The following is a 25,661-nucleotide window of genomic DNA, read 5'->3' as shown; positions in this document are numbered from 1 at the left end:
ACATTATTCCCAGTGGTACCCTATAGGGTGCCACCTGACTATAAATTGACACCAGATCACATTTCACAGCGGAGGCAACAGGGCTCACAGTAGAAGATGTCACACTGCTGGCACATGATGGTGGCCTCCTTCAGGCTCTTTTTGTACAGCTGCTGCCGGAGGGCGGCCGCTTTGCTTTGCCGGTAGGGTTCGATGACACCCTTCAGGACCTGGTTCTTATTGCAGCTGCGAAACCTCCACTCGTCCAGGAGGGGGGAGAAGTGACACTGCGGGCAGGCCAGGCACTGGTGGAGAAGAGGGGGAGAAGGGCCCGGGGGGAAGTGGCGGTGAGGTTGGTGCAGGGCAGGCAAGGTTGGGGGGGAAGACCCACACTCTGTTCAGGGATTTCTGGCATGGGGTGGTTGGCAGGTTGGTGAAGGCAAAGGCGTATTCTACTGCCCCCCCCATTGTGGCCAGCTGACTGAGTTGCGTTATGCCGGCGCCCTGGTTATATCCAAAATTTGACTGGTTAATGACTGAAACAAAAACAAGCTTAATGTTAGTTTTTAAATTACTATTACTAGAAATGTAACGAAATAACGGATAGATAAAAAAGATGGATTGGTGTTTTATAGGCCTGTGGGGTAAGCCTATGGCCCCTTTCACACGGCTCCGTTCCGTTGACGGAGTCGCTCTGCTCAGCGGGGGATCAATCCGCCGATCCCCGCTGAGCAGGCAGATGACAGCTCTGTCTCCGTGCTGTGTGCGGAGACGGAGGTGTCAGATCCCCGCTATCCTCTATGGGGGAATCAGATGAGAACGGACCGCCTGTCCATTCTCATCCGATCCACCAGACGGATGGAAAATAGGGTCGGATCGGATGTCAGCGGACATGCCTCCACTGACATCCTCTACACCTATAGAGATGCATAGGGCATCTGTTCAGATCCGCCTGAAAAACTGACAGGCGGATCTGAACAGTACGCATGTGTGAAAGGGGCCTATGTCTTTATAAAGATTACACCTCCACATTTACACAATGAGCATAGCAATAGTTCTACATATAATAGCTGCTATGTTAGTAGTAACAGGGTGCTGTCAAACTGGAAGTGGGAACTTGCATTTTAAAATAAATAAAAAGAAAGACTGTGGATTGGATTGGATTCACCAATCAGAGTTTTTAAAGATGAAAATCAAATCTCCATCAATGTCCTGATTTAAGTCAGATGAGCTTGTATGCGTCAATTCATTTATCTTTGTTATTTACCTGAGATTCTGGTCTGAATGTGGGAGTTGCTTGAAGCCTCTCTCTGTCTTTTTCCCTCTCTTTGGCAGATTTTTCCTTTTCAGGTTTCTCTGTTATTTTGTCTTTTCCCTTTCTGGCAGTTTTTGGTGTGCTTGCTGGTTTCTGGTTTTCTGAGCTGATGTATATCTCTGATGCAGTTTCTTCTTGCTTATCTGGATATACTAGGAAAATTGATAATCTTAGTTGAAAACATGGAACAATTAAAATAATTAAAGGCATCATATACACTATGGTTTCAAAAGTATTGGGACACCTGCCTTTACAGGCACATGAACTTTATTGGCATCCCAGTCTTAGTCCGTACGATTCAGTTTTGAGTTGGCTCACCCTTTGCAGCCTTAACAGCTTCAACTCTTCTGGGAAGGCTGTCCACAAGGTTTAGGAGTGTGTTTATGAGAATATTTGACCATTATTCCAGAAGCGCATTTGTGAGGTCGGGCACTGATGTTGGACGAGAAGGCCTGGCTCACAGTCTCCACTCTAATTCTTCCTAAAGGCCATTCAAGTTCCTCCACCCTAAACTCGCTCATACATGTCTTTATGGACCTTGCTTTATGCACTCATGCGCAGTCATGTTGGAACAGGAAGGGGCCACCCCCAAATTGTTCCCACAAAGTTGGGAGCATGAAATTATCCAAACTGTCTTTGTATGCTGATACCTTAAGTGTTCCCTTCACTTGAACGAAGGGGCCAAGTCCAACCCCTGAAAATTAACCCCACAACATAATCCTCCCTCCACCAAATAAGTTGAACCAGTGCACAAAGCATGGTCCATAAAGACATGGATGAGCGAGTTTGGGATGGGGGAACTTGACCCAAGTATACATGTTCTACCTGTGCTTGCATGGGTCTCTTTATTTTTTTGCATGGGTTTCCTCCTACACTTCACAGACATGCTTGTAGGTTAATAAACGCCTGTCTAAATTGTTTTGTAGAAGAGAAGAAACTTATGTTTACATGACACATGTAAATATATTACCAATCAGCAATGTTTAATTTAAAAAAAAATCAGTTAGGCCCCATTCACACCTCAGCGTTTTGTAGCTTGAAGCTCGAAGCTCCAAAACGCCAGAGGAGAAAAAAAAATCAATTTTTCTCTATGGAGATGGTTCCCATCTCCACTCTAAGTCACCTAAAGTTCAATGCCTGAAGCTCAAAAAAGTTCTGGAGCTTTTTTTGTAGCTCGAATAGAGCAGATTTGAGCGTTTTGGAGCGCTTTTGTTCCTATAGAAATAGATGAAAACGTATCATTTGCGTGTTTTTTGTGCACATTTTCGCATTTTGACACGCGTATTTGCATGATTTTCTGCTCAAATGAAAACATTTACAAAGTAAAATGGTAATGAATAAATGAATATTAATAATAATATATTAATAAATAAATGTAAAATAAATACAGAAATCTCAAAAATCATCTTAAGTAATAAGTAAATAAAATAAATGAATAATATGTAATAATACATACATAATAATTAACCCCTAGCCTTAAAAAAGTATGAATGAATTATTAGTATTATTATTATTATTAATAATAATAATAATAATAATAATAATAATAATAATAATACATAAACACCTAACCCCAAAAAAAATTACTATTACTAGAATAATAATGTATTTTATTATTTATTTATTTTGTGTTTGGGTTAGGGTGTTAAGCTATTTATTATTATTATTATATTTTATTTTTTTTAAGGGTTAGAGGTTTAAGTTAGGGGTTAATTATTTATTTATTATTACTTAGTACTCATTTATTGAATGTATTTATTATTATTATTATTATTAATATTATTATTATTATTATTAGTAGTAGTAGTAGTAGTAGTAGTAGTATTACCCTAACAAAAAAAAAAAAAATAAATAATATAAAACCCTAACCCCTAATCCTAACCCGGGATCAGTAGTTCGTTATCAGTTTTTGCAGATGACACAAAATTGGCCAGGGCAATAACTGCACAGCATGAAGCAGATATCCTACAGAATGACCTGGACAAAATTACGGAGTGGGCAACGACATGGCAAATGAGGTTTAATGTGGAGAAGTGTAAGGTTTTGCACTTGGGGACCAAAAACATAAAAACACAATACACGTTAGGAGGGGAACCCTTGGGGGAATCAAAAATGGAGAAGGATCTGGGAGTCTTAGTTGATGATAGATTAGGCAACAGCATGCAATGCCAAGCGGCAGCTTCCAAAGCCAACAGAATATTAGCATGCATAAAGAAAGGGATGTATTCCAGAGATAAGACTATAATCCTTCCACTTTATAAAACTCTGGTCCGACCGCATCTGGAGTATTCTGTCCAGTTCTGGTCGCCAGTCCTCAGGAGGGATGTGTTGGAGCTGGAGAAAGTCCAGAGAAGGGCAACTAAACTGATTAGGGGGTTGGAGGACCTTACCTATGAAGAGCGGCTGCAATCGCTCGATTTATTTTCCCTGGAGAAAAGACGTCTGAGAGGGGACATGATAGCAATTTATAAATATCTTAATGGGGATCTCAGCTTAGAAGAAAAGCTGTTCATTCGAAGGAATTGCATGAGGACTCGAGGGCATACAATGCGATTAGAGGAGAAGCGTTTTAACCTCAGGCAACGTGGGGGGTTCTTTACTGTTAGGGCTACAAGATTGTGGAATTGTCTACCACAAGAGGTGGTTTCTGCGGGTAGTATGGTGACTTTCAAAAGACTCTTAGACTTACATCTCAAGGATCAGGAGATTGAGGGCTATGTTAGATGATTACAGTCACACACACCTACACAGGTTGAACTGGATGGACTATTGTCTTTATTCAACCTCACCTACTATGTAACTATGTAACCTAACCTTAATTCTAACCCCTTACCCTAATGGAAAAAAAATAAAAATAAATTAATAATAATAGAAAAGAAATAAAAGCTGATGGAAAAGCTAAAAAAGCTGAAATGTCTAGCAATAAATGATGCAACAGATAATAGTTTTCTCTATCGGCTAATAAAAATATGGCAAAGCTCAAAAACGCTGTATAAAAATGCGCAAGTTGCACATACAAACGTGCCAAAATCGTGCATAAAAACGTTTATAGATGCTACACTCAGGTGTGAGTGCAGCCTGAAGGTTGAAATTTTCTAATTGCTGTAGATTTGGTATCTAAAAGCAAGTGCAGTGTTTTTTTTTTTTTTTCACTTTAGCTTTTGTAAAGATCAGCTCCACCAAATGTCCTTTGCTGCTTTGTCAGCTGCCATAGTGACTGCATTTAAATGTTTGTGGAATACTTTTATCACAGCTGCGCTGCTTTATTTTACAGTTCATTATAATGGATTTTGGTCCTAAATTATGTCTTAAATCTTTCTGAAAAAAAAAAAAAAACGTTTAGAATAGAATACCATGTTTCTTAAGAAAAACCTATAAGCTTTAACATTTTTTTTTTTTTTTTTTTTTTAGATATCCAGTATATAGAAAAGGTTCAGCTTTTCAGGTAACACATATTATCAACATTTGTTCATGTTTAAAAATGTTACATATATTGTAAGGCACTGGCTGACAGGATTGTGAATGATGTATATGTGATGCCAAGGTTTCTCACCAACACATGGTAAGGGGCTCCAAGGTTGATGACATAAGGAGTAAAAACTAGAATTCTTACAATCTTATTAGTCCTCCTATGGTTCCTGAAGCCCAGAAGCTTTACTGAAATTTGGGTGGGAATAAGACTCTATTCCTGGGACCAGATATTACCAGGTAGACAGACCTTGTCATTAGTCTCAGCAGTGCACAAGGCCACAGGCTTTTATACATGTGAATTGACTGATGCTCGGGGCTCTATTTCTCTGACGCTCTCTCTCTCACAGAACACTAAAGAAGCATGTGTTCTACCTGTTTATTTTAGTGAATTAATTAAGGGGGGCCGTGCTGGTCAGGAACTAACCTGAACTTAGTTGTTTGGATGAGCATATATTTTGCTTATTTATAATACAGACTTGCCATACAAAGCCCTTCTGTATTAAAACTGTTTGTTTGCTACCTTGCTGATGAAAAGTACAGGACAAACCTGCATCAAATGTTCCTGGGTGCCCCTCTCTCATGCATTGTTAACCAATGCTACTACCAATTGAGCCTTTCCCCTTGCAACTTGATACTGATGGATGATGCTTAGATCTATCTTGTCAACTTTTACAGGAGTTGTGGCACATGAGAAGCTGCTTAGAAGCTGATGCGCTTGCACATTCTATAATGGAGAAGCTCAAAGGGCTATTTGATTTACAACCTCAGAATGCCAAGGAGTATCCTAAACCCATAGGAGAAATTCTAGCAAGGCTTAGGATTTTCATGGCCCATGAAGTTTTGCATGTATTAATTTGGGAATATGACCCTTGAAAACCTGTGAGGTCCCAGATAGATGATTTGTTGCACTTTACAAACCTTTAGATATAGCTGGAGATGTTCAGTTCTGCTCATATTGTAGAGCGAGTAGCCTGAAACATTAGGGTATTGCTGGATAAGATACAGTGGCGCATTTGGCATAAAGACCCCAAGAGTGTTAATGAGCTGGTGTCCCTTGAGGAGCAGCATCTCTTGGAAATGTTCTTCAAACCAGCAACCCCTAGTAACAGAAAAACATCAACTTTGGATAAGGCTGTTTATTCCAAGGAAAGGGGTGACATACTCATGGGTATAAAAGGCTTCATTATTGTTACAAATGCGTTAACTAAAGCTTTAACTTCTGTAGCAGGGAGTCTGTCCCTGAAAGGATAGACTTCCATCTATCCTTGAAAAAGCCATGGCTTACTGTATCATGTTAGAAACAGAACAAGAAACAGAGCAAGAGTGTAAAATGAATGCACCTGTCAGAGGAAAAGCCAGAGAAGATGGGCACTAAGACATGGTACGCTTGCCAATATCCAGCATTGTTGTGCCTGACTGCGCAGGAATTCACACCGATGTAATGGAAATAAGCCGGCGCACGTTCGTTTGCGGTGCACGGATGTTCGTTCACATTCTCATTCTTGACTATGTCATCCAGTATCCAGAAAAGTCCCCTTTCAGAAACATGTCCTCTAAGGTTAAAGTCAAAGAGCTGTTCCACACTATGAGTAACAGAGTTTATATCCAGTCTTTTAAAATCAGAACTTTTAATCTTGAAGAGTATTAGTTTTGGTGCCTACTTTAGAGAGTACATTTCCCTATGAGATCAGACAGAATCAATGATCTCAGTTACCAGGTACAGTATATCTGCCCAGAAAGATAAAGCCCCTCCAAATATATCCTGTTTACCTAATAAAACTCTTAATTTCAGCAGGAAGTGACCCTAAATTATTACTACCAAATAGTATATCAGAGGTTAGGATGTCCGAGACCTTGTCTGATTCTCAGATTCATGAGAGTTTTTGCAGAAAAATGGATAGGTGACTTCAGAATTAGCTAATATAATTTACAATGACATTTTGACTGACCCTTAAGTCAACGTAAAGTTAAAACTTTACTGGCTCAGAGAAAAGCCATTTCAGAAGCCATTGGGGTCACAGAAGCATCTAACAACGAGTGGTTAAATGCCATGTTGCTCATTTCTAAGTTGAATAGTAGCCTGAGATTCTGCAATGACTTCAGGAAACACAGCAAAGCTTCCATATTTGATACGTTTTCCATGCCCTGGGTTGATAAGTTGATAGAAAGGTTGGGTCCTGCCAGATACATTACCATCTCGATCTTACTAAGGAGCATTGTCAGGTTCCCTTTACAGATAGGGCAAAGGAAAAAGGATTTGCGACAGCAGATGGGCTTCTGCATTTGGTCCTCCTCTTTGAATTTCATGGGGCCCAAAGAATTAATGACCACATTCTAAACTTCCAGAAAGCATATGCTTTGGCATATCTAGAGGATATTGTAATTTTTAGCCCTGGCTGGAATTCCCACTTAGAGAAAGTCTTGAGGTATTATATTTTAGGTAGACAGTTCTGAATGATTACAGACCATTCTCCAGTACCGGGGATGGCTTGGAGCACAGGGAAGCAAGGGCCTCAAGATTGTTTCTGGCTCTGTGGGACCTAAATTTAATGTGGAACATAGTCCAGGGACCCAGCAAGGAAATATTGACTGCATCCACTTTAAGTTGGCAAAATGTCCCATAGGTCTGAGCAAAGGGGGAGGGTATGGAAGGTACTTGCTGGTATAATTGTGGATTACCTATGAGCTAGCTTTCTCACCTACACATAGATGAGGGGCTCCAGAGTTGATTACTGACATTGATAAAACAAACTTGTGTTTTCAGAATCTTAAGTACTGTTCTGGGTTCTGGAGCTCAGAGGCTTTGTAGAGCTTTGGGTGGGAATAAGCCTCCTTTCCTGAGTCCACATTTACCTGGTAGCCAGGCCTCATTAGTCTCGACAAGGAGGCACCCCAATAAGAGACTGATGTGCCCTATGTATACTGGACAGAAAACCGTCAAGAGACCTATTGGGAATCCAAATAGTCTCAAGTGGTAAGTGGGGAGCAACCGCAGCCAATATTACACCATAAAAGAAAAATGTAAGGGGCCATAGTGTACCCCTAGGAACGGCTGCACAAAGGGATGCTCAAACCAACTTAATGAAATTTTCAAAAAACTTTATTGAAGATCAAATGACACATTGTCTAAAAATACCCCAGCATAGGGGAACAGTACAAGAATTACAAAATGGTGCAGAGGTTATTAACCAAAAACACACACGACACATAAAAACAATGACTCACACTCACAAGGCCGGCCACACATTCACACCGGAAGTTCTGACCTGCAGACATATGGGCGTGCCGCATATATTCCTAGGACGGAATTTGTGAATGTTGCTGGCCCATAAGTCTGCTGGTCGGCATGCCACAATTGAATAATGTGACCTTTTGTAGTGAATGACTAATTAGACTTCATAGAAATGCACGTAAATCATGGACATCATGCAGTATACTCCTAAATGGTCAACTCAGTGCTGCTTTGCCAGCATGGAAGTGATTCTAGAGTCCGCATGGCAGACAATCATGTAAATAGGGAGTGCTGGCAGACCATTCAGTCAGACTAAACCATGACACTTCTACTCATAAATAATTCAAATGTTTGAGAGCTCTTGATTTCCAGTGAAACTCCACTGTGGGGAAAGAAGGTATCCGAAGGAATGTGTGCGTGCCAAATGGAATAGGCTGTGTATAAAGCCAGTCCTGCAGAGTGGACACCAACTGATGTCCTTACAAATTTCGTCCTAGGAATATATGCGGCACGCCCATATGTCTGCAGGTCAGAACTTCCGGTGTGAATGTGTGGCCGGCCTTGTGAGTGTGAGTCATTGTTTTTATGTGTCGTGTGTGTTTTTGGTTAATAACCTCTGCACCATTTTGTAATTCTTGTACTGTTCCCCTATGCTGGGGTATTTTTAGACAATGTGTCATTTGATCTTCAATAAAGTTTTTTGAAAATTTCATTAAGTTGGTTTGAGCATCCCTTTGTGCAGCCGTTCCTAGGGGTACACTATGGCCCCTTACATTTTTCTCATTATTAGTCTCAGCTGTCCACCGGCTTTTACAGATGTGCTCAGTGCTCACATTCTTCTGATAGGCCCTGAGTTTAGTTAGATGCTCTGATGAGCAGATGTGTTGTTTGTTTTAGGCTATTTTACGCTATGGATTTGCGGTACAGGGCCTTCTTGCATTGAGACTGTGTTTGTTTGCTGCCTTGCTAGATAAGAGTGCAGGCAACCTGCTTGAGATGTTCCTGGGTGTCCCTGTGTTGGGCATGGTTTACCACTACCAGTTCAACCTGCCCCCTTTCATATACAAAGTATATATATATATATATATATATATATATATATGTATATATATATATATATATATATATATATATATATATATATATATATATATATATATGTATATATATATATATATATATATATATATATATATATATATGTATATATATATATATATATATATATATATATATATATATATATATATACAGTATATAGAGTGTGTACACTGCTGATTCTTTTCTGTTACTTATAAAGTCTGTCTTTTCAAAAACAACAGAATATCTGCAGTTGCTGATAATTTTAAACACATCAAAAATGCACTTAATAGCCAGAGATCATGTCAACTTCCCTTAGGTTGCAAGTGACATAATGAAGATCTGAATACTGCATTTTTCTTTATCGTTTGGCAAGAAAAGGTTACTTTTTCAAAAAAAAAAAATGTAATGTTATTTGTGAGGCTAAACACATGCCATTTTGATTCATGTGAAGTTTTTAATAATCTCCTTTGATTGCTTGAGGGAGCACAATATAGATAATGGTTACAACTCTGGAGAAAAGTATGATATTAAACAACTCTGCCTACAGGTGGCCACAGGTAGTGCAATTCTTGCTAGTGATGGAATCAGTTCAGATCAAACTATGGCTAAAGTAGGGGTAGGGGTGAGACTAGTTCACATGCAGAATTATTAGCGGTAATCAGGCCATGTACTATACACCAGCAAGAGATAACATGCATTTCCTCTGACAAAAGTCATTATAATTGATAATAGAGAGTTATAAGTTACAGGTTTTTGTCCACAGTACAACTAAGCTTTGTTCAGAAGGTAGGCCATATTTTATGAGGTCTACTAACAAGTTGGTGTTTACACTGATGATAATCAAACTTTAATTTTATTATTGGGTGTCAAAAGATTACACAGCTTTGTCCCCCTTCCTGGAGTTGACTTCTCTAAAATACCGTGTATGCTTTTTTTTTTTTTTTTTTTTATATCCCTGCAAGATTACTGTAATGTATGGAATAGCTCTTGAGCAACTTAATGTAACTGGACATTTCACTTTTTAAACACCATTTTTAGTCACAGTTTTGTGGAAGAAAAATCAGTTCTGACGTTTTAATGTATTATAATATGAGGGCTTTTCAAAAAGTTTCCGCACTTTTTTTTAAACTCTATTAAATATAAAAAAGTGCAGAAACATTTTGAAGACCCCTCATACATACTTTCGACTTCTCGGGCTCATCGTTACATCATCAAGAAACATAACTTAAAAATGTCGTCACAACCACAGCAGTCATATTTTCAACTTTTTACATTTCTAGTTATAAGAAATTATAAGCACATCTAGTATATTCATAATAGTATATTCATAATTGTAAGAGTGAACGTGACTTGAATATCATAATTTCCATGAGGACAAAAAATAGCAATTTTTAATCTTCAGAGTTTCAGCTAGAAAAAAAATCACAATTTTTTTTTTACAATCAGGATTATAAGAAAAACACCACTTTAGACATTTACAGTCTCCTTATGGGACCGAAAGCATTTTTTTAAAAAATCATAATTCACAAAAAAAGTTATAATTGTGATTTTGGAGTGTTATACTGACAATTTTGTCATTGAACATACCAAATCATATTTATGTTTCAAAGCAATTATTTTTTTTTCTTTTAACAATGTGAAAACAATCACTTTAACTTTACTGCAATGCCTATGTGCATATTTTTTTTCCATTGGCTAAGATCAGCTATAAAAAAAAAATATACTGTATACACAGTATATAGATAATTTACTGATTACTGAATTAGTGTCACTGGTGACTTCAGTTAGTGTGAGAGACAGTTAATGGCAGTTAGAGACAGTCCCAGATAGGTTTAGGGTACCCGCCATAGATCCCCTAATAAAGATTTAACCCCCTGATCACCCCCAGTTAACCCCTATATTGCCCTGTCACAGAGTCACTATTATATTGTACAGATCTTTTTTCTGATCACTGTATTAGTGTCACAGGTGACCTCAGTTAGCGTTAACGTTAGTTAGCCTCAGTACAGGACAGCGTCAGATTTCCTGCCGCATATTTAGTAATAAATTCTAACCCTTTTATTGCCAGTGACACACACACATACACACACACTAAACACCTCCATTACTAGTATAGTGTTTGAACAGATCAATAACTTTGATCTGATTAAAACTATACTAGCATCACCAATAGTTTAGTATAGTGTTCCTAAAACGCAGCATTAGCGGGATCAGCCCGACACCTACCAGCACCTGCGTTTTGCCCCTCCGCCCATCACCCAAATCACCAGGCCCGGATGGCGTACATCCGAGAGTACTCAAGGAACTCATTAAGGTTATATCCAGACCACTGTTCCTGATCTTTGCGGACAGTATTAGGACAGGAGATGTACCAGGGGAGTGGAGGAAAGCTAACGTGATTCCGATATTCAAAAAGGGTCAGAGGCATATACCGGGAAATTATAGGCCTGTCAGTCTGACATCAGTAGTATGTAAACTTCTGGAGGGGATGATAAGGGACTATATCGTAGAGTTTGCTAAGGACAACAGCATCATCAGTAGTAACCAGCACGGGTTTACAAATGGGCGTTCTTGTCAAACCAATCTCTTAACATTCTACGAGGAGGTGAGCTGTGAGCTAGATAGGGGCAGACCAGTGGATGTGGTGTACCTAGATTTTGCTAAGGCGTTTGATACAGTTCCCCATAAGCGCTTAATTTATAAATTAAGGTCTGCAGGTATCGACAGCAGGGTTTGCTCTTGGATACGGAACTGGCTAAAAGGGCGTGTCCAAAGGGTGGTAATAAACAGCGCGTACTCAGACTGGTCTGAGGTAGTAAGCGGGGTCCCCCAAGGCTCAGTCCTTGGACCAACCTTGTTCAATTTATTCATAAACAGCATTGAGGACGGGATCAGTAGTTCAATATCAGTTTTTGCAGATGACACAAAATTAGGCAGGGCAATAACAGCAAAGCATGAAGCAGATATCCTACAGAATGACCTGGACAAAATAACGGAGTGGGCAAAGACATGGCAAATGAGGTTTAACGTGGAGAAATGTAAGGTTTTACACTTGGGGACTAGAAACATAAAAGCACAATACACGTTAGGAGGGGAACCCTTGGGAGAATCAAAAATGGAGAAGGATCTGGGAGTCTTGGTTGATGATAGACTAGGCAACAGCATGCAATGTCAAGCGGCAGCTGCCAAGGCTAGCAGAATATTAGCATGCATAAAGAAAGGGATGTATTCCAGAGATAAGACTATAATCCTTCCACTATATAAAACTCTGGTCCGACCTCATCTGGAGTATTCGGTCCAGTTCTGGTCACCAGTCCTCAGAAGGGATGTGTTGGAGCTGGAGAGAGTCCAGAGAAGGGCAACTAAACTAATTAGGGGATTGGAGGACCTTGATTATGAGGAGCGTCTGCAATCGCTTGATTTATTCTCCCTGGAGAAGAGACGCCTGAGGGGGGACATGATAGCAATTTTTAAATGTCTAAATGGGGATCTAGGCTTAGAAAAAAAGCTGTTCAGTCGAAGGGATTGCATGAGAACTCGGGGGCATACAATGCGATTAGAGGAGAAGCGTTTTAACCTCAGGCAACGTGGGGGGTTCTTTACTGTTAGGGCTACAAGATTGTGGAATTCTCTACCACATGAGGTGGTTTCTGCGGGTAGTATGGTGGCTTTCAAAAGACTCTTAGACGTACATCTCAAGGATCAGAACATTCAGGGGTATGCAAGATGATTACAGCCACACACATCTACACAGGTTGAACTGGATGGACTTTTGTCTTTATTCAACCTCACCAACTATGTAACTATGTAACTATGTAACCCAAGGAATTGTCAGCAGATTACTGTCACTTCCGATACACAGCACACTAAACCGCAGCGCTAGCAGAGTCAGGCCTGAACTCTGCTAGCGCTAGCAGTTACATTTTTTGGTAGTGATTATACAGTCCTTGACAACCAGGTGCTTTTTTACTTGTGAGTCACACTAGGTACCTATAAATTTATTGGCCAAAATGTCCAAACAGAGGTACACTAGTGAAGAGGCCTACACGAAACTGAGCATGACAGATGAGAGCGATGGGGAAGCCTCACTGTCAGAATCAGGCTCAGCAATTGAACCTGTAGAGAGCAGCGGCACCCTGACAGATAGCTCTGATGACAGAGTAGTGGTCCCTGCTAATGCATACCTGACCCTGTTCTTCTGTTGCTGAGGTGCAACAATCGCAGGGTTCTTGTATGCAGCAGAGTGTCGGTACTAGTGCCGCTCAATCTTCTGGTGAACTGTCAAGCACCAGCGGCCTAGTACATCCTGGTCATAGTCAAACCAGCACTGCAGTAACACTTGGTGACGTGGCGAGTTCTTTAAGTGCAGTTCAAGCTGGTGCGTTGGCTAGCACAAGTAGTGTCCCGCAACCATCAATAATTTAAAGACAGGCCCATACAGTCCATAGTGCCCTGCCTGATTGCTTGAAAATCCTGATTGGGAGCCCACCACTTCTGCAGCGCCTGTACTTCCCCCATTCACTTGCCAACTCGGAATATAGGTGGAAACAGACGATTTTATTCCCCTTGGTTTTTATGAGCTGTTTTTCGCAGAAGATCTGTACAGATCTATTGTGGACCAATAGATTTATATGCCGATCAATTCATCACTGCAAATCCAAATTTGACCCTTGCCAGAGAATGTGCATGGAAACGTATTACTGTTTCCTAATTTAAAACCTTTCAGTGCCTATCCCTCCTCACGGGCATTACTAAAAAGAGTGAGTTGCGATCATATTGGTCCACTGACCCAATTCATTATATGCCTGTGTTCTCTGCTGCCATAGCCAGGACTAGATACGATCAAACCCTGCAGTTCATGCACTTCACTGAAAATGAACTCTGTCATCCTCGGGGACACCCTGGAAATGACCGGCAAAATTCAGCCCCTCGTAAATCACTTCAACCAAAAGTTTGCAGCCTTGTATATGCCCCAACAAGTTGTCTGCGCTGATGAGTCCCTAATTAAATTTTCTAGCTGCCTTGCTATCAAACAGTTTTTCCCCAGCAAGCGTGCCAGATATGGGGTCAAGATGTATAAGCTCTGTGACAGGGCAACAGGCTATACATGTAGTTTCTGTATTTATGAGGGAAAAGATAGCAATGTGAAGCCCCCCAAATGCCCAGACTACATAAGGGAGCAGCGGCAAGATTGTTTGGGACTTGGTGTCACCCTTATTCGGAAAGCGGTACCATTTATACGTGGACAATTATTACACAAGCGTACCACTTTTTATTAACCTTTTCGATTTTGGAATTGGCACATGTGGCACCATGCAACCTAATTACCGGGGCTTTTCCCAATGGCTTGTAGATTCTCAAATTAGACGAGGGAAGAGAGCCTGCTTGAAGTGTAATAAATTGCTTGCAGTGAAGTGGCGGGACACACTGAATGTTTTTGTTCTGTCCTCCATTCACGCAGATAACGACAGTCCAAATTGCAACGGCGACTGGTGTTGTTGAGAAGTCCCTCTGTGTCCAATACAACCTTAACATGGGAGGGGTGGACTTCAACGTCCAGATGATGGCGCCGTGCCAGGCCAGACGCTGGTACAAAAAAGTGACTGTAAATTTATTCCAATTGGCTCTGCTAAATGCTTATGTGCTATACAAAGCATAAGGAAGAAGTGGATCCTTCCTAATATTCCAGGAAGAGATCCTCACAGCCCTTCTGTATCCAGAAGGTGCTGTGGCCCAAATTTACAATCCAGATGCAGTGAGCCGGTTGCATGAGAGGCAATTTCCGGATGTCCTCTCTAGTACCCCTACCCAAAGAGCACCCCAAAGAAGATGTAGTGTCTGTAGAAAACATGGATATAGGCATGACACGTGCTTTTTTTGTCCCTCCTGTCCTGGCCAACCTGGTCTCTGCATTGGGGACTGTTTCCGTCGCTACCAAACACTAGTAGAGTATTAGTAAAGGCTTTTTGTTTTTTTGTTTTTTTTTTAAACAAAGTTGTCAGGTAAATTATATATTGCTCAAACATGCTATAGCTATATGTGAAATAACACCCCAAAATACAGTACACCACATGGGTGGTACAGGGATACCACATGTGTGAGACTTTTTGGCAGTCTAGCCGCGTACAGGACCCCGAAAAACAATCCCCACCTCTAGGCTTTCTAAGGGCGTAAATTGTTGATTTCCCTCTTCACTACCTATCACAGTTTCGGAGGCCATAAAATGCCAAGATACCACAAACCCCCCCCCCAAATTACCCCTTTTCGAAAAGTAGACACCCCAAGGTATTTGCTAAGAAGCATGGTGAGTATTTTTCAGCTCAGGTGATTGTTTTTTGGGGTCCTGTATGTGAATAGACTGCCAAAAAGTCACACAGATAGGGTATCCCCATACTCAGGAGAAGCAGCAGAATGTATTTTGGGGTGTAATTCTACATATACCATGGCATGCGTGAGCAATATATAATTTCAATGACGACTTTGTACAAAACAATGTTTTTATTTTGTTTGTCATTTTCCAAACATCTGTAACAAAAAAATAAATATTCAATGGGCTCAACGTGCCTCTCAGGGAATTCCTTGGGGTGTCTACTTTCCAAAAAGGGGTAATTTTTTTTTTTTTGTACTGCCCTGCCATTTTAGCACTTCAAGAAATGAGATAGGCAGTCAGAAAGAAATGTAATTTTTTCTCAAAATTTTTGGTCTTTTTAGTTTATATTACAAAAAAATAAACGAAGTGATCAAATACCACCAAAAGTAAGCTCTATTTGTGGGAAAAAAGGACATAAATTTTGTTTGGGTACAGCAGTTTAAGTCACGCCGTACCAAATTGCAAAAGATGACCTGGTCATTAAGGGGGTAAACCTTCCGGTCCAGAAGCGATTAAGTGACAATTGCGCGGTCGTGCGACACTGTACCCAAATAAAATATATGTCCCTTTTTTCCCTACAAATAGAGCTTTCTTTTGGTGGTATTTAATGACCTCTGCAATTTTTATTTTTTGCGCTATAAACAAAAAAGTGTGACAATTCTGAAAAAACAAAACAAAAAAGAAACAATATTTTTTACTTTCTGCTATAAAACATTTCAAATAAAAAAAATGTAAAAATCAAATTTTTCAATCATCATTTTAGGCCAATATGTATTCTGCTATATATTTTTGGTAAAAAAAATACCAATACATGTATATTAATTGGTTTGTGCAAAAGTTATCCCGTCTACATACTAGAGGAAAGATTTATGTCATTTTTATTTTATTTTTTTACTAGTAATGGCAGTGATCAGTGATTTTTAGTGGGGCTGCAACATTGCGGCGGACAGATCGCACACTTAACTGACACTTTTGACACTTTTGGGGGGGACCAGTGACATTACTACAGTAATCAGTACTAAAAATATGCACTGTTACTGTACTAATGACACTGGCAGGGAAGGGAAGGGGTTAACACCAGTGTATACATTGGTAGACCGTTCTGTCTCCTTGGGTGTGATCGCGGGTGCCCGGTGGACTTTGCATCTGCCAGACCCACTGATTGACTATCCCTGTGGCCAATTGGCGTGTGAGCACGCCCCCACTGACTGCTGTCTCACGAAGCAACGTACAGGTATGTCGTTTCACTGGACAGAGCCAACCTGCCGCAGTAAAAGTACAGCGGCTGGTCGGTAGGTAATTAAATAAGGGTGTTACATGTAACATGTTAGCAAAGATAAATGTAACCGTTAAGTTGGCGTGCCCCCAGCCAAAATTAGCTATACAGCTAGGATGTAGCCAGCCTGGGCTTTGTTTATATTATCTGTGTTTGTTGAGTTTTTCCTTGGCCCAGGGAAATCATTGCTTCTGCTTGCTGCTAAGTGTTCTCCAGTAGTCTGAGTGAGAGGTTACAATGTATTGGGTTATGAATATTTATTCTGCCTCGGCCCATTGCTTGGAGATTTTTTCCAGTAATGTGTGCTGGGGAAGAGGATAAATATTGGAGTGACCTTTTTGAAGGTCCTTGCCTCTCAGAATGTTGTCTGAAGATGACGTATCTACAAGTGGGTCCTTGCCTCCTAAACTTTGCCTGGTGAGGATGTGAGTACAGAGCTCCTGCCCTGTGTCACCTTTACCTAGAGGAAGAAGCCAAAGAGAATAGGGGCTTTATTCTCCTACCTGACTGTCTGTGACTAGAGTATTCAAACTTCCCTGTGGCAGAGACTGAAACTGTCCTAAACCTGACTAGTGGCAGAGGTAAAAAGATTCTAGAGAATCTAACCTTGCCTGGGGCAGAAGCTTAGGGAAAAGGAAGATAGCTGCCCACCTAGAGCATGTTCTGGGGAGTCTGATATTCAACTATCTAAGGTACCTGTGACTGTAGTACTACTACTTTTTAGAGTCATCGGTCCAAATTGGTTATTAGGAGGCTGCTACTGAATTAATGGAGCCATCAACAACTTTGTTGGTTGGTGGTTTTTTTTTTTTTTTTTTCTTTGCTATCTTTTGTGGGTATTTTGTGCCCTAACCCACTCTTCACATGTTACTGAGCAAATACATTTTTCAATGCTAGAAAGCCTGAAGCCTGGCTGTCACTTCTATAGGGTTGATATGTTGCTGGGTGCAGCTACATTGCCAGTCACCATTGGAAAAGCAGGAGTGTTCGTTAAAATTCAGCAGTCCTTTTGGGGGTAATGCTACTGTACATATACATGAAGACTTTCTATACAAGAAAAAGTAAAAAATCTATTACAGGGCCAGAGCCCAGCCAGCATATAATTCTAGACAAATCTGTGTTGATTATACCAGTAATATCCAAGTTCTGGTTTTCCTTCTCTTCTATAGGTCAACCTAACATTTAAAAATAGGTGTGAACTAAAATACTTTAACACATAAATCAGACGGACCACTTTTTGGAAACATAAAAAAATAAGTAATAGTATGCAACCCTCCAAAATATTTAAATTCTATTTTTCTAACTTAAAGATGTAATGCTAATTTTTGTAAAAAATATTTTCATTAACAGAGACTTACATGTGTTTTATTATCATTCATTGTTTTTAAAATCTTTTTTTATATATATAAGGTAAGAAATCTTACAAAATGAATGTACAGGGAAAGGAAATATCCACACACGCCTTATGCAGAAATCTCTCGGGGTTTATTCCAGCAAGTTCAAATAACAACCTTGAGAACAAATACAGCTAGCAATTTCCTTTTGTAAGACAATAGCTGTACAGTTATTTTATCTTATTATTCTGAGATAACAAATTGCTCCTACATGCATTGTGTTGATTAAACCATTATATGTTGTTTTTTTAAAGTAAGCCTGTCATAAGAGCAATATAGGTGTTGCAGCTGCTGAATATGCTAATTGTCTAGCATTCTATGTCAATTCAGTAAGTCAAAGAAAAGCTCAGGAAAGTCGGAAAAAAGTCAGCAATCCTGAACCGCATACTTATTTCTAGGTACATTTTTGAAGAAAAAAGAACAGCATGACAGCGAGGCAATTAGAATTAAAGAAGGGTCAGTACGTGCTTTTATGGTTATTTTAAAGTAGAACCATGGTGTAAAAAATTATACCAGGAAGGCTTTTATTGCAGAAAGATCTCTTCCTTAATACATGCTTCTTACCTACCTACTACCCATGTTTCTTTATATGATACAGTTGCAAATACACAGCCTAGCAAGGGAGGGAGAGAGATTGTGTACATTGCAAAACTGGGGGTAGGGGAGGGGATTTAAGTGCAACACAGTTAGGTTTCATTTAAGCAGCTAAAGACACATGTAAGGTGCAATAACTACTTTAAAAACATAATAATAAACTTGAATTTTAGTTATATGCTCCATTACTCATATTGTACATTTACATTTCCTTTGACTGCCACTGGCCTTCCACTTAAAGTAGAACTATAGGCAAAACTTTTTTTTTTCATTTTGGATAGAGTAAGTGGGGGTTATAACCCCTGTCACGTTTTTTTTTTTGCCATCTGTGTCCCATTGCGGAGGCTTCCCTTCACTTCCTGTCCCAAACCCAAACAAGAAATCCCTGAAAATTAAGGGAAATCCTTGGGGACCCCCAGGTCACCAGAACTAGTGTCCCCATTGGAAGATTTCCCATCTATTACTTTTCTGGTGAGAACCCAATATTTGGGTAATTTCTTTTACTTTCACTTTCAATATTATTGGTAAACAGAACAAATAGAAAGGCTGAATCTCCTTAAAGCGTTTGTTAACCTAAAAAAAACCCCCAAAAATTCCTTTAAAGCATTTTATACAGCACAGTGCTTGTAACACCTGAAAAACCGAGCTGATCCTGCCACTTTCTGCCCTCCCCTGTAAACTGACCACAGTATATCATGGCTGCTGAGCCCTGACACCGTGGTCAGTTTATGTGCCTCCGTCAGCCTCTGCTAACTGCAGCTGTCCTGTGTCTCCCACTGTCCTCCTCCCCCCTCCCCTCCCTGCCTGATAGCTCTGTGTTAGGGCCCGCCGCCCCCTCCTCCCCCTCTTGCTGCTGAAATAATACTAAGTGTCCTGTTTGTGTGCTTTATTAAAAAAAAACATTCTATAACAGATTTTTTAGCCCCGCTTGGCGGTCATGTGACCGGCCAGCTCTCTCCTCCTCCCCTCTCCTCCTCCCACGCCGAGCAGCACTATTAAATCAGGTATAGATAAAGCGGGTTTACAAGCTTAATAAAGCGGGTTTACAACCACTTTAATGGGGGCACAGACAGCAGTAAAAACTGACAGGTGTTCTAATCCTTCTCCACTCTATCCAAAACTAAAAAAAAAGTTTTGCCTTTAGTTATTCTTAAAGGGAGAAGTAAAATTCCCCATAAGAGACTATTTTTTAATAGACCTAAATCCAAAACAAATCATACACTAGTATAATTCCCATACAAACATTCATATGACCAATTGTAAGAAAATTCTCAGCACATCTGATGACTTGACGATACTCATACTTCAAAATTTTGTTTGTCTTTACCATTCGATTTTGAAATGAATGTAACTGCCCAAATAAATCACATCCACTGTAAGACATTCATTCTAGAAACATTTTTCATCCTGCTCCTTCAAATTTTCTAATCACTGCAGTCAAAAACAAACATGGTTTTGGCCCAACTAATAGTTAGAAAACATCAAACATTTGTTTAAGGAAAAATTTCACACAATATTCAATATAGTGTATGGACAGCTTAAAGTGATACTAAACCTACATTTTTTTTTTGTAATGAAAATAAAAATAATGTCAGTGATAGTAAAGGTAGAAGTGTACTGTAACTGTACAGGGATATTGCACAGAGCGGTGGATTATCTCCCCTTTTTTGGTCCCCGCCAGCATTGTTTCTTCCTCCTTCCTGCGGGTGCCCCTTCAGCAAGCCATGTACTGAGGGGGCACTGCTGCAGGCACACTTCCGAGCTGAGCTGAGCTGTGTGTGTGTCTAAGGTGTGGCTACGCCCTCACTCCCTCCTCACATGATTTGACTGACAGCAGCGGGAGCCTATGGCGAGACCAGGAAGAGGGAGCAGTGGCTTTGCAGACAGGACAGTGCTGGACTCATGTAAGGCACCTTTCACAGTTGTATGACTCCAAAGTTGCGCCGACTTTGGAGTGCAACTTTGATGCAACTTTGGATGGGTGCAACTTGGATATGACTTGGCTTTGACTAGTTTTAATGGACAACTGTTGCACACAAGTTGCATTGTATAACATTCATGCGACTTATGAGGGTTAACATTGAAGTCTATGGCCCTCAAGTTGAAAGTCAGACCAAAGTAGTGCATGAACTACTTTGAAGTTGCTGCAACTTTAAGTTGCGCATATATGAATGGTTATCATTGGAAAACATTGGGAACGATATGTCGTGCAACTCTGATGTCCAAAGTTGCATGACAAGTTGCACAAGTGTGAAAGGGCCCCAACTGTTTAGGGTGGGGGGGACACAAGAAGTGGTGGGACCTTAATTATCTTAAGGCAGGGAATGCAAAAGGTAAAAAAAACATTTTAACTTTAGAACCACGGTAAGGGTCCTTTCACACGGCCGCTCCGTGTGTCCGCAAATCATCCCATCCGTTTGCGGATGATTTGCGGACATAATGTAAGTGAATGGCACTGCGGATGTCAGCGGAATACCATCCGCTGACATCCGATTTTCCTCCTTTCAGTTCTGTTCCGTTTTTACCCTATTTTTTCATCCGTGTAAAAAACAGAAAGGAAGGAAAATCGGATGTCAGCGGTATCATCCGCTGACATCCGCAGTGCCATATACTTACATTATGTCCGCAAATCATCCGCAAACGGATGGGATGATATGCGGGCACACGGAGCGGATGACACAAATGTCATCCGCTCCGTGGAAAAAAAAAGTCCTGCAGCGGACCTTTCACACGGAGCGGCCGTGTGAAAGAAGCCTTAGGCTCTAAAATGTAGCTCTTTTGATCCATATTTCTAAACAACTCCGTGTGTGGTTTACAGTGTGAGAGACTACAAAGCACAGAATCACACACTGTACAGGAGCAATGGCAAAAAACTGCTGATTTTAACTGCAATAGATTGTGTAAATTGCACATTTCAGTTCACAAAAAAAGAGATCTAGTGCAATACCTTCAGACACCAAATAATTATGAAAAAAGTATCAAAAAGTACTCATAAAAGGCATAAAAACATCCTATCTTACACTTGCCCTTTCAAGATGTGATAGGTACAAGTCTGCTAACAATTTTTCGAGTGTCATGCTCTCTTCCTCAAAGCGCAAACATTTTTTATATTAAACTGATGTATGAAGGTGTTGCACTAAGCCAGTGCGCTCTCTCTTTTTTAGTATTAGTCATTTTAGTATTAAAGATTTCCTGGATGAAATTAGCAAGGCTATGAAGTATTCCCGGCAGGGGCTGACTGGCAACTTTCGGCCCATGGTGCAGTGACTCGGCCCCCCTCCCACCCTCCCTCTTCCTGGCCTCCTCCTGATCCCCATTCCAATCTGAAGCTCCACTCAAGGTACTCTCTACTCACTGGCCATGTTCGGGTTCCCAACCTGGCCAGCAGGGGGCGGTTGGGGGGAGCTGGGACAACTTGGTTGGGGCTGACTGGGGGACGAGAGTCTCCAGTAGGATATGGAACTGGCCTCCACTCAGACGCAGTTTACACCATCCATGCTGGGGGGAGGCCTGAGCTCTGTCCCTGTCTTCAGCCCACACTCAGTAGGTCAGTGGCAGGGACCTTTTACTTCTCTTCACCAGGAATCCTTTAGGCATGTCTTTGGCAGTAGCGGTGCAGCCTTTTTATAGGGCATCAGAGTGGCCCAGGGGGCAATTGTACCCCTGCCCCCTGGCCCAGTCCTCCCCTGATTTCCGGACATCATAGGAATTGGAGAAAAATATTAGATAAAGGATTTATGAATAGCACTTTTGCAATTTTTTAGGATAGAATGCATTGTTCAGTTCATGATTTTAGTTGTTGTTCGGAACTGCTCTTTTCTTTCACAGCATGCACTGGTAATCTTATTTAACATGCAATCAAACATAGGAATGGGTGCCCTATATGTATATTTTAGCCCTATAGTCAACATTCGATATCGCAACTAGATTGCAAATCTGTATACACTCTTAGCCCTGACATTTAGCTTACAGTAATAAAAATGCATTAAGTGTAAATGGCACTGTAGGTGGCACTGTTTCATTACCTTTTTCAATAATGTCAGAATACCCAGAAAAAAAGTTCACCTACAGTTCTTTCTGCCAGTTCATATAATTATACTGAGAGCACAGTACAGATCATATTATCATACAATTGCTGTAAATATTGCATAAGTAGGTGAATCAATGCAAAGCTTACAATCAAGAAAGTAAAAATATGTTAATTTGTAACTTGAGTTGTGTTCACAGGTTCTTATAATAAATCTCTCGTGTTATAAAAGGCATTTATTTTATTCAGTGCCAGGTTCTACATTTGACCAGGTTGTTTCATCCGGAGTAGGCACTGACAAAGTAACATTTGTGACAGAAATGGTAACAATGTAAAAGCTGAAAGATGTGAATTATCATTAACTACAAAAAAAGGGTTCCCATTACAGAATGGACAAAGTTGGGTGTATTACAATATATTACTAGTATATTACAGTATTGAAGAATTGTTTTCTTTGGTAAGATGTGCAGAAGAGCAGTGTGAGCATGACAGCAGGCAGTATGTGCAGGAGAGGAGTGTAGATGGTATGACAGTGTGCATTATGTGTAGGAAAGGAGTGTAGATGGTATAACGGTGTGCATTATGTGTAGGAAAGGAGTGTAGATGGTATAACGGTGTGCATTATGTGTAGGAAAGGAGTGTAGATGGTATGACAGTGTGCATTATGTGTAGGAAAGGAGTGTAGATGGTATGACAGTGTGCATTATGTGTAGGAAAGGAGTGTAGATGGTATGACAGTGTGCATTATGTGTAGGAAAAGAGTGTGGAGGGTATGACCGTGTGAAGTATATGCAGTGGCGTAGTGTGGGTTGTCAGCACCCGGGGCAAGGTAAGTAATTTGCACCCCCTACACAAATTTTCTAGACCACTATACTGACACCAACACTGACCTAGCTGACCACTACACAGACCTACCTTATTCCTACACTGACCTACCTGATTACTATACTGACAGCTACACTGACCTATCTTATTCCTACACTAACCTACCTTATTCTTGCACTAACCAACCTGATCACTACACTGACCTACCTAATTTCTATACTGACATCTACACGGACCTTCCTGACCACTACACAGACCTACCTGACCACTACACAAACCTACCTGACAATTACACTGACCACTACACAGATCTACCTGTTACCTGCACTAACCTACCTGATCACTATACTGACACCTACAGAGACCTATCGGACCACTACAGAGACCTACTTGACCACTACACAGACCTACCTGACCACTACACTGGCCAACCTAATTACTATACTGACAATTACACAAAAATAAATGAATGGGCTGCCTACATGCAGAACACAGGTAACAATGTTTTAAAGCTAGCCTCATATCCTTCACATTACAATCCTGTCATTACAATAGGGTTCTCAGTCCCCCCTGCACATCACATGCCTGTCCTCAGCCCACCTTCATATCTCCCTCCTCCTCTCACATCCTTGTCACCACCCCTCCCCCTTTACATTCCTATCCTTATGCCCCTTTATATCATGCCCCTCCTCCTTCACATGTATGTCCTCAGCCCCCCTCTGCATTCCTGTCCTTAGCCCCCTTTATATCACCTCACTTCCGCCTTTACATTCCTGTCCTCATCCCCAGTACCCCTTTACATTCCTGTCCTCATCCCCAGTACCCCTTTACATTCCTGTCCTCATCCATTACCCCTTTACATTCCTGTCCTCATCCCCAGTACCCTTTACATTCCTGTCCTCATCCCCAGTACCCCTTTACATTCCTGTCCTCATCCACTTCCCCTTTACATTCTTGTCCTCATCCCCAATACCCCTTTACATTCCTAGAGAAAAAAAGGATCCGCGCTTGTGGACGGTGGGCAGAGGCTACAGCCTACCTCAAAATATGGCCAAAAAGGCTATATCAGAATATGTGGGCAAGGTGAGGTAAAGTGGCGCTGCCTAATTATAGGTGATCTCAATAAATATGGTTGGTTTAAAGTGCAAGGGTACAAATTAATAAAGTACCAGTGTAAAGGTAATATCAAAATTTATATATAAATTGGTGAGTGTGTCTCTAAGGCTACATTCACACCTGAGCGTAGCGTTTTTCGCGCGTTTTTTACCGCGATTTTTGCGGCGTTTTTTACCGCGATTTTACCGCGATTTTTACCGCGATTTTTGTGCAGGCGTTTTTAGATTGAATAGAGATCAATGGAAAACGCCTGTAATCTGCCCAAAAAGAAGCTCATGTACTTTTTTGAGCGTTGGGCGTTTTGTATACAGCGTCAAAACGCTCAGATGTGAACAGGGGCCATTGAAATGAATAGGATTTGTCTTGTTGGGCGTTTTGAGAGCTGATCCTAGAGCAGAAAAACGCCCCAAAAACGCCCCAAAACGCCTACATGTGAACGGAGCCTTAAGTGGTTTGGTGCAAAGTGCATAAATATTGTGTGTGCTGATCTCAAAAAAATATATAAATATAAAAATAAAAATATAAATATAAAAACACACTTAATATAACAACATAAGCTAAAATATGGATAAAGTGCATTCACATTTATAAATAAACACAATCTTAAATAGTGCTCATGCAGTGGATAATCCAAAAACAATTCAACAGTCTATTAAGTTGCTGGGTGAGTCCGTGATTGAAAAAACCAATATGAAATAATTGATAGCCGATGGTTATTCAGGTGAAAATAAGGTGCTTGCAGTGCTTTTGGGGGTGATGTGGGTGATGGGCAAAAACACACAGGTGCACCCCTCCAATTGCTCCCACACTCACCGGAGGTATGTACCCCTGCAGGGGTAACAAGCCTTATTGCAGCGTGGTCTTTATGCGACTCCTATGGAAGGGGGGAGGGGATAGCCCCCTTTTTAATACCAGGTGATAGGATCTTCTCTCCTCCTAACTGGACACACTCTCCAGCTACAACCACAGCACTCTCTCC

General features: G+C 40.7%; 1 protein-coding gene across 1 annotated transcript in view; it reads right to left on the bottom strand.

Moving 5' to 3' along the window:
* The window catches only part of ADGB (androglobin), a 488,973-nt gene that overhangs the window by 46,207 nt on the left and 417,105 nt on the right, over positions 1-25,661 (bottom strand). The window contains exon 28 of the mRNA XM_082252536.1: positions 1,247-1,446. Coding sequence (XP_082108662.1) covers positions 1,247-1,446 — 200 coding nt within the window. The remainder of the gene's footprint in view (positions 1-1,246; positions 1,447-25,661) is intronic.

Source organism: Pelophylax lessonae (genome assembly GCF_965119305.1).
Source record: "Pelophylax lessonae genome assembly, chromosome: 3".
Taxonomy (NCBI): Eukaryota; Metazoa; Chordata; class Amphibia; order Anura; family Ranidae; genus Pelophylax; species Pelophylax lessonae.
This window is presented reverse-complemented; position numbering and strand designations above follow the sequence as displayed.